The 9,458-nt window shown below is 43.7% G+C and overlaps 1 protein-coding gene across 1 annotated transcript; it reads left to right on the top strand.

Moving 5' to 3' along the window:
- The first annotated feature begins 2,178 nt into the window (after positions 1 to 2,178).
- Positions 2,179 to 9,222, top strand: C14H11orf87 (chromosome 14 C11orf87 homolog). Its single transcript, NM_001194288.3, is given in 2 exon segments — positions 2,179 to 2,307; positions 3,403 to 9,222. A coding segment is annotated over 1 exon segment (594 nt). The 5' UTR covers positions 2,179 to 2,307; positions 3,403 to 3,663; the 3' UTR covers positions 4,258 to 9,222.
- Positions 9,223 to 9,458: the final 236 nt, after the last annotated feature.

The following is a 9,458-nucleotide window of genomic DNA, read 5'->3' on the forward strand; positions in this document are numbered from 1 at the left end:
TTACAACATGTTGTAAAGGTATGTTCCCCATAGGGAAAACCCAATAACTAATTCCTTCAGATCTAGAAAACAGACCATTGAGAGTTAATTCTTTTCTTTCTTTCTTTCTTTTTTTTTTTTTTTTTTTTTTTGAGATGGAGCTTTGCTCTTTCTGCCCAGGCTGGAGTGCAATGGCACGATCTCGGCTCACTGCAACCTCTGCCTCCCGGATTCAAGCGATTCTCCTGTCTCAGCCTCCCGAGTAGCTGGGATTACAGGCACCTGTCACCATGCCTGGCTAATTCTTTTCTTTTCTTTCTTTTTTTTTTTTTTTTTTTTTTTTTTTTTTGGTATTTTTAGTAGAGACAGGGTTTCACCATGTTGGCCAGGCTGATCTCCAACTCCTGACCTCAGGTGATCCACCTGCCTCGACCTCCCAAAGTGCTGGGATTACAGGCGTAAGCCACCATGCATGGCCAAGAGTTAATTCTAATTATGTAAAAATTCTTTGCTTTACAAAATAACATTTTTTAAAAAACTTTTATTTTTTGCTGAAGAGTCTCTTGAAATAGCCAGATCTCTTTTTGGAGAATCTAAATTGGATTTGCTTTACAAAATGTTTATTAGACTCAACTTTTCAGGAGCAAAGCGAGTGTGAAAAAATGGGGCATTGCCTGTCAGGCATCAATGGTAAAATGTCACTTAATCACAGAGTAAAAAAAAAAAAAAAAAAAAAAAAAAAAAAAAAGGCTCACCATTCTATCCCCTGAGCCCACCAAAGTCAAATTGTCCAAATGTGGCACGTGGCTATTGCAGGCATCTGGTACTCTCATTCCAGGCAGGAAGGTGATGCTACCATTGGGGTGGGGGCGGGGGGCAGACATCAGTGACTGACTATGTGAGCCTAAACAGAGAGTCAGAAGAAGGGACCCCCAGATTACAGACAGCCTTTTCCTCCACATGTCAGACCCTCTTTCTTTACACATACAGCAAATACAAGCAGATAACTGGGCATCAGTCATTTCTGAGGCATAGCATGAAAGAGCAACAACATACACTGCATCATTTAATTTATCAAGTAAGCTATAAGGCACTGTGCCAGACTCAAAGATAGAAAACAAGGAGGAAAGAAGAAAATACACATTTAGTAATACACCTGAGTGCCTTCAAACCATGCAATGTCTTTAGGTACTGTTCCCAGCTAGCTTCTCCAACAGAAAAATGAGCATACTCCATTTCAAAGCTGGATTCTGTAACTAAATGCACTATTCATATTTTTCCAAGCCTCCTAAACCAATAGTTAACTAGTCTCTTCCAAGATTTAGGGAGTCTGTTGAGTTCTTTTCTGGAAGTTCTATCCATTTTGCTAAAAGGTTGTGCTCCAAACACTTTACCAAGAATTAGGGCCAATGAAGGGGTACTTTGTGCAAGCTACAAATACTTGCAATTTTCATAAAGCAGTTCATTTCTGCCTTCCTGTGAATAATTTCATATTTCTTCCTTGTAAGACTATGCTTTGTGTGTTCATGAGTGTCTAGAGTGACAGAATAGAAGGAGTGTTTAATACATCGAGTGAGTCTGGGGCCTAGAGATGAGGATGTGAGGGCTGCAAGAAGGATCATGAATCAGATGGAGTGAAAGATAACTTGGAAACTCCAGGGGAGAAAAATGGTTAATTTCAATTGTTTAATTTGTTCAGGTTTGTGTTTTGGGTTCTGTCACACCTGTGTTGAGAAATGTCCCTGTCATCTAATGCACGCAGTTTATGTTCAGAACCAGGGGCAGCACAGAGAGGAATTGGGGGTGGGGGAAATTTTCATTAGCCTCCAGGGAGAAAGTCTGATCTGTGCACTGATGGGAAATGGTTATCCAGGGTGTAAAAGTGTGATTCTGGGACCAAAGGGTCAGCTCTAGAACGAAATCAGACAGCTGGAGAACTGAAGATTCAACTCTTCCTAGGCAAGAGAGTGAGAAAGGTGGGTTGCTTGCAGGGTGGGGATGGGGGTTGCTCCTCCTAGTTCCTGGGCTGGAGAAGGGCAGCGAACTGGGAAGTGTCTGTCAGAGGCTCGCTATGCTAGGACAAGGTGCTGGGGTGCTAGGGTGGGTGGGGGCCTGAGGGGTGGCTTGGAGCCCTGGCAGTGGCTGCCTGACGTCACCGGCCTCTCTGGCAATAGGCTGCGAGCTCAGCTCGCTGAAGCGGCGGCGAAGGCGGCGGCAGCGGCAGCAGCAGCGCGGCTCGGTCTCTGGCCCATTCAATCCGCGCCTTCTGCAGCCGCCACTGCAGCCGCGCGGCGGGGGCTCCCTCCTTGCAGCCAGCTGGCGGTCCAGGTAAGAGACAAGGTGTGACTAAAGGCTTCTGATGGCCGGGTGGCCTGACGGCCGGGCGCGAGTGGGGAGGACAGCTCACGCGGCCTGTGCAGCCACCCCGGTCATAGCTCCAGCCCCCGGCCCCGGCCTCTGCCCCTGCCCCGGCTTGCTTGTGCGCTGCCTCGCTGCTCCGCAGTGCAACAGTTTGCAGCTGCCTCTTGGGAACAGCAAGGAGGCTCTCCTGTGCGCTGCGGGTCTACCGGCTCCGGTACGCCGGAAAAGCCTCGGGGCCTTCGGGCTGGGTCTAGGAAGGACTGAAAGAAGGTCTGTTCCCCAAACTTTGCAGGCGGGAACCCTCCTCTTTCCATTCCAGTTCCTCTAGAAAGAATCAGGCTACTGCCAAGTTGGGGGCATAGAGAGATGGGGAGGAGGGGGCCGTTCGTGGGAATGTGTCGGCTGAGAAAGATGCTTCAGCTGCTTTTTTTGTTTGTTTGGAGAGGGGAGAATGCCAGGGAAGAAGGCTGGAGAAGAGATGGAGCGCGTTCCTGCTCGTCAGCCGCGGTCGCGGACAGAGGCAGAGTGGGATGTGGTTCCAGGGGTATCCCCCTGGGAATGGGACCCAAGGGATCTGATGCCGTCCAGGGAGGGCAAGTCTGGAGGGGGAGGGAAAGGAAGGACTGCGTACCCGGAGCCCCCGCGGTGGCCCGGAGTGGGTGCTGGGAGGGGAGGGATCCAGGCGAAGACATCCACCGAGAGGGCGCAGAAAAGAGGAGAGCCGGAGCTCTGGGAAGTAGGGACTTCAATCCGAAGCGGCTGCTTGTCTGTTGCAATTATAAAGTTGTGAAGGGCGGAAGGGAGGTTGCCTTATCTGCTGAGTAATCTGCACCTCCGCGGTGCCGGCGTAGACCCCATCCTGTCGAGTGGGGTGAGCAGGCTGCTGGTGGCTCTGGTGCACGGCCACGGGTGGGCAGGCTGGGGTCCGCTGACCGAAAATACGGGCAGCGCCCAGCTCAGGCAGCGTGCCGAGAGGGCCGCTTTGCGGTGGTGGTTGATTCTTCCCGACCGCACTCCCCTGGGCAGCGGTCGAGATTCTAACTAAGCTTTGTGTCTTTGCAGCCTGGTGCCTCCGCGAAGGAAAGGTGCGCGTGTGAAGACGCGTTCCAGGTGGGATCGGCGAGGATCTCTCGGGCGCCGCTCACTCCTTGGTCGCCTTGCTTGCCAGCAGTTGCTCCCTTAGTCCTTGGCTTGCTCGCACACCCCCTCCCTCTACAGGGAGCAGTTTTGGGTGGCGTGGGCTCCGTCCTCTTCTTGGCTGGTGGGAACAGTGTGCCCAAGAGGGGAAGCCTAGTGGGCCCGGCCCCTCCCAGCCCCGCGCCAATGAGTGCCAGGGCGCCGAAGGAGCTGAGGCTGGCGTTGCCGCCGTGTCTCCTCAACCGGACCTTTGCTTCCCCCAACGCCAGCGGCAGTGGCAACACGGGTGCCCGCGGCCCAGGCGCAGGTGGCAGCGGCACCTGCATCACGCAGGTGGGACAGCAGCTTTTCCAGTCCTTCTCCTCCACGCTGGTGCTGATTGTCCTGGTTACCCTCATCTTCTGCCTCATCGTGCTGTCCCTCTCCACTTTCCACATCCACAAGCGTAGGATGAAGAAGCGGAAGATGCAGAGGGCTCAGGAGGAATATGAGCGGGATCACTGCAGCGGCAGCCGCGGTGGCGGGGGTCTGCCCCGACCTGGCAGGCAGGCCCCAACCCACACAAAGGAAACCCGGCTGGAGAGGCAGCCCCGGGACTCTCCCTTCTGTGCCCCTTCCAACGCCTCGTCGTCCTCCTCTTCGTCCCCTGGCCTCCCGTGCCAGGGTCCCTGTGCTCCTCCGCCTCCACCGCCAGCCTCCAGTCCCCAAGGAGCACACGCAGCTTCCTCCTGTTTGGACACAGCTGGCGAGGGCCTTTTGCAAACGGTGGTACTGTCCTGATCGTCTAGCCCCTCTCGTTCCCCGTCCTTGTTTCCATCATCTTTGCCATCCTTGCTTTTTTCCTCCTTCCTTCCTTTTCCATTTTCCTCTGGCCCCTCTTTTCCTCTTCCTGGTTTCCTTACCTGCCCTCCCCTTACTCTTGTTTCTCCTCCGCCGAGGCACTGTGCGGTATTTGTAAATATTGGGCGAGGAAAGTCTCGGAAGAAGAAATAACGCTGATAATAATACTTTATTAATATTTATAGTAATTATTATAATACTAATAACACAATCCAAGCGCATGACAAATCACATAATTTCTCATTGTCAATGAAGGATGCATCTTCCCACTCCAATCCGCGCTCCCCTCAATTAGGAGGAGAAACCGCACAAGCTACCAAATATATAAAAGGCATTGATTCCCGAAGCAAAGGGAGGGGAGGGGGCCCGGTAATGTACATAGCTGTCAAGTTAAGGTTTAGTTTCCTTCCTTCCCCTCTGACCCCTAAGCTTTCACTTTTTCTTTAGCTTCCCTCTCCTCCCCATTCCCACCCTCAGCCGGGCTCAGGCAATAGTATATTATAAAGAAAACGTCTACATTAAGCACCAGGACTGCAAGAGGGCATAGAGAATAGTCCCCAGAAAGTGTTTATGACAGGTACCCCTCGCCAGTCAGCCCATTTCTCACCCTTTGTTTAACTATTACCTATTACCTTTTCCAGGACAGAACCTTTAATTTACTTTTTAAAATGACCCTCGCTGGCCGAGCATAAGTACGTTAAAATCTTTAAATGAGTTTTTTAAAAAAGCTAACGCTTTCACTCCCTGCCCCGCCCCCACCCATACACCTTTGACCTGTGACATTTTCAGAATTTACAGAGGATCTGGGAGCTGTCCAGCCAGGTCTGGTGCTGAAGTCGCCTCACCGTTCTGATTACTTCCTCTAGTTGTGAAGGCGGAGGAGGGGCTGTTTTGGAAAATGACTATTCTGGCTTTTGGTTGGGTTCTTTCTTCTTTTTCTACAATCGAGTTAGCGTGTACTATTGGTTTTCTTATTATTAAACATTGCATAAGTTACCTTTTTTGTAAAAAAAAAAAAAAGTATTAGGTGATGTGCAGTACTGAAAGTGCAGTATCTAACCAACTAGAATGTTTCTGTTTTATTTTTAGAACAAGTGCACCTTTGTTATATATTTATTATATTGGTACCAAATACAGAAAAAAACTATAGTTCTGTACTATGTCCTCCAAACTGTATATTATTGTTCTTAATTTCCAGCTGTTGATATAATGGTTACCACTGGATGAGAAATTCAGTGGTGCAGACCTGGCTTCTGCTGTTTCCAGAAGTGTTCTTTTGTACCTTATTCTGTAGTAGACTGTTATAAAAAGATGACACACATGCTTTATTATTATTTTTTTTTTTGCAAATAATAGAAAAAAACACAACCACAGAAACAAACAAATAATGGATGTGCAAAAATGCCATCTATTAAAAACATGGTTAATATTTAAACAGTGCCTGTAGTTCTCCCTGCATGCAGTTACCACCTGGAGGCAGTGGTGTTTGTGCTTGCTTGTACTGTATGTGGTTGGGGATGAGACTGGTGGGGATGTTGGGCAATTTGGATGACAGGACATGCGAATTTCAAGAAAAGTTATATCCAGTAATTACTTATAGGATAAAAATGTTTGCAGCTTGTTTGTTTAGTTACAAATCTGCGCCTGCAGCAAAGGAAAGGCTATCTTTCTCAGTCTGTCCTAACTTCACTGAACATACAAAAACACTGAGAAAATAAGATAAATATTTTATTATTTTCTAATGCCAGACAAGGCCATCTATGTTAGAAATGGAATTAGTCTATAGTTATTTACCACTTTGTTTCCTTTGGTTGAATGATAGAAGAAGCCAGAAGCATATTACAATATTAGTTATATGCAGTGGCATCTCTTCTTGGAAATCAAGCCTTTGACAGCTATTCAAATTTTTGGAAAATGTATGAATGAAAATGATCTGCAAAAAGCTCTACCAAAAGAGTCCTTACTATCCTGCAGGGTGTAAGGCAACAGTGCCCCTATGAGCATCCCTCTCCCAAGCAACTAGTTGTTCTAAATTGTCTACTTGGTCCATACATATGTGCTCTTATCCAGAGGAAATATTACCTCTAATATTTTTGGTCATCTATTAAATTGTCCAAGCTCAGTCTGCATCTTTTATAAAAATAATTTAATAAACTTAATTTTAATCACCCATAAGATAATCACCTTTCCTGAAGCACAGAAGATCATCACTGAGGCATGCCATCTTGTAATATTAGGAAGACCAGGTATAATCTTTGGGTACAATATATTAAACAATGAACCAGTTTTTCTCCAGTGCCTTAGTCACTTCCTAGTAATAGGTAAAAGAGTGCATTAACTCCCTCAGGCCACTAGGGAATCCTTTAGTGCATCGGAGTTCTACATTGTACATCAGAATGACTAAGGCACTGCGAAGAAGAAAGTCCATTAATTTTTGTAGCTTACCCTCATCCAGTGGTAGCTCTTTAATACTTTATTACAGAACGACTTTTGGACTTGAAATTTGAATAGAATCAGGGACCCAGAAGGGAGCTTCATCATTTCCAATGAGCTCCAATAAGTGCATGGATATTACTTTCTTCCCCTTATTTGGTGCACTTTCTACAGTGAATAATTTCCCATTTTATTAAAGCAATAAGATGTTCTGTTGTGAGCAGTGCTGGATAACGATTCCATTTTCTTGGTGCTGAAGCTACGCATATGTTCTTGCCTTATGAATCATAGTATATTCAAGGCATGCAATAATAATCCCCTTCCAAGGAGCAGCCTGTACACTCTGTGGGGTAATTATGAAATTGTCCTACATCATTTTCCCCCAAAGGAATGCAAGGAGCAAGAAAAATAAAAGCATTATGTATATTGTAAAACAAATGATCTCAATACCTCTCAACATGGGCACACATCTGTAATACACTTTTATTGTGCACCTTTAAATGTGTATGCCTTTCTCCATTAATTGACTGTAGTTTAATATTTTTAATAGTGCTCTGTGTAAAGATGATGCAGTTTGTGAGTCAGATTTCATACTGAGCTTAATATACTCAGAACCTAAGCTTCCAGTGGTATCACTTGTGATTTTTTTATGAGATAGAGAATTACATGAAATTCTAATAAGCCAGTTCCCACACCAAATTATTTCAATAAGCACACATCCAAGCAATTTATACAGACCTTGTTTAAAGCACTGCTTCTTATAGAGCTCAATTGGCAGTCTCAGGAGTTTGGGATGCTACCAACAGGGCATTGAGGTTTTCATTTTTATGAAACAAAAGGCAATCTGGAAATAGCTAAATTTGTTTTAAGGATTTTATTCACTGATGTCCCGTCAAACTAATTGCTTCAAACCCCTATAGCTACAGCTTAACTTCTGCACTTGCTATTCAGTATTAATAAGGTGGCATGCTTGATTCTTATTGTTTTTAAAAATGAGAAAATTTGGAGAGAGAATACTATTATGTCAACTGTACAAGACTCTGAATCTTAAAGACGTAGATGGATATAATCTTTAGACTTTATATACATCCATAGATATGTATTTATATATGCATACGTTTTGTATAAATTTACAATTGACTTTTTGTATTCTCTTTTCTGTCATTACAAGAATGAGATGGAAACCAAAATAGTTGTTCCATCCTCTTATCCAAAGAGGATACTGAAAAGTCAGGTATGTGCATGCACTTATTTCTCTGGGGTCAAATCAGAATGACTTTCTCTTTAATAATGAAAGGGGAGAGTCCTGGTTAGCTTGGAAAACTGGTAATTAGATAAGCTTCCTTTCCTAGGTTAGTGACAATGTAGCAATGATGATAAAGTTATGACCCATATCAATGTGGTCTAAATATCTAGATGGAAAGCAAAAATATCCAGAAGAGGTTTAGGGCCATCTAAACCACAAACCTGGAACCTGGATTGTGGTTTGATGTTTTTTATTTTCAACCTATATGTTGTGTAGAGATACAATTTATATCTGCATAGCTAAAGGTAAAGTGAAAATATGACTATTATCTGTTTAGTTTGATAAATCATTTTTGGATAATATGGGTAAAATTAGCTTTAAGAAACTTCTTTGACATCTGACTTTTCCACCATTTCTATCTGCATCAATTGTATTAATTAGATAATGGTTAAATTTTATTTTTTTATCATGTAGACATATGCTTTAATGCTTTTCTGTGGGTGAAAGTTGAACAGTTGCTAGCTGATATTATGTGGAAGTTACAGGTTAAATTAGAACCAGAAATTTTAACATAATCTTATCAGGTTCCTTAGTCCCATTCCCATGTGAATCTGAACTTTGAATTTGAATCTGAAAGGCCTTTGAATTTGGATCTGAAAGGCCTACTTATTTGGGTCATTTTTTATTGGAACTTGTGATTGTGACTCACAGATGTTTCAGTTCATATTAGAATAAATTGCCCAATCTATAAGAGTGTTTAATCATTGGAATGAATGTAAATCTGATTCTGATTTGGTTTGCTATTTATTTGGTAACATTTGAGAAACAGCTAATATGGCTTGACATTAATACTTATTAATGTCACCAACCTAATAATACAATTGGTGCCATGTATGAATGCTTAGCTGACAATAAGAATTTAATTAACTCTATTTGGAGACAATGACTTCTCAAGGAGGTCCTACCCATTTGAGGTAGGGATATTTCCCTTACAGTTGTGATTACAAGGGATTGTTTCTATAGAGAGATTAACAACAACAACAGTAACAATGATGACAACAACAGAAAAACTGACTTTTGAACTTGAGTATATCCAATAGATAGAAGAAAAAAGATTAGAATTCATGGAAAATTTGTTTTGCTTTTCTATCAATAAAAGAGTTTTCTTGTTAATTGGCTTTTTGGACAGTATTTCCTTACCAATTTAATATATAATATACCAGGATAACATAATTACTTACTCTATTATACTCAGATGCTCAAAGAAATTATATTGTTTTCAAAAAATTTTTATAACTTATCTGCTCTTCCTCACAAACCAACTACATCTTAGAAATGGGATGTGTATAAAATTTAGGACAACCCAATAAACAGTCCAGTATAATAAGGTAGCAGCTCCTTTACACAGATGCTCAGGATCTTGAGGTCATATGCTTAAAATCTCAGATTTCCTCTTTCTCTG

The sequence above is a fragment of the Macaca mulatta genome, chromosome 14, assembly GCF_049350105.2.
Source record: "Macaca mulatta isolate MMU2019108-1 chromosome 14, T2T-MMU8v2.0, whole genome shotgun sequence".
Lineage (NCBI taxonomy): Eukaryota > Metazoa > Chordata > Mammalia > Primates > Cercopithecidae > Macaca > Macaca mulatta.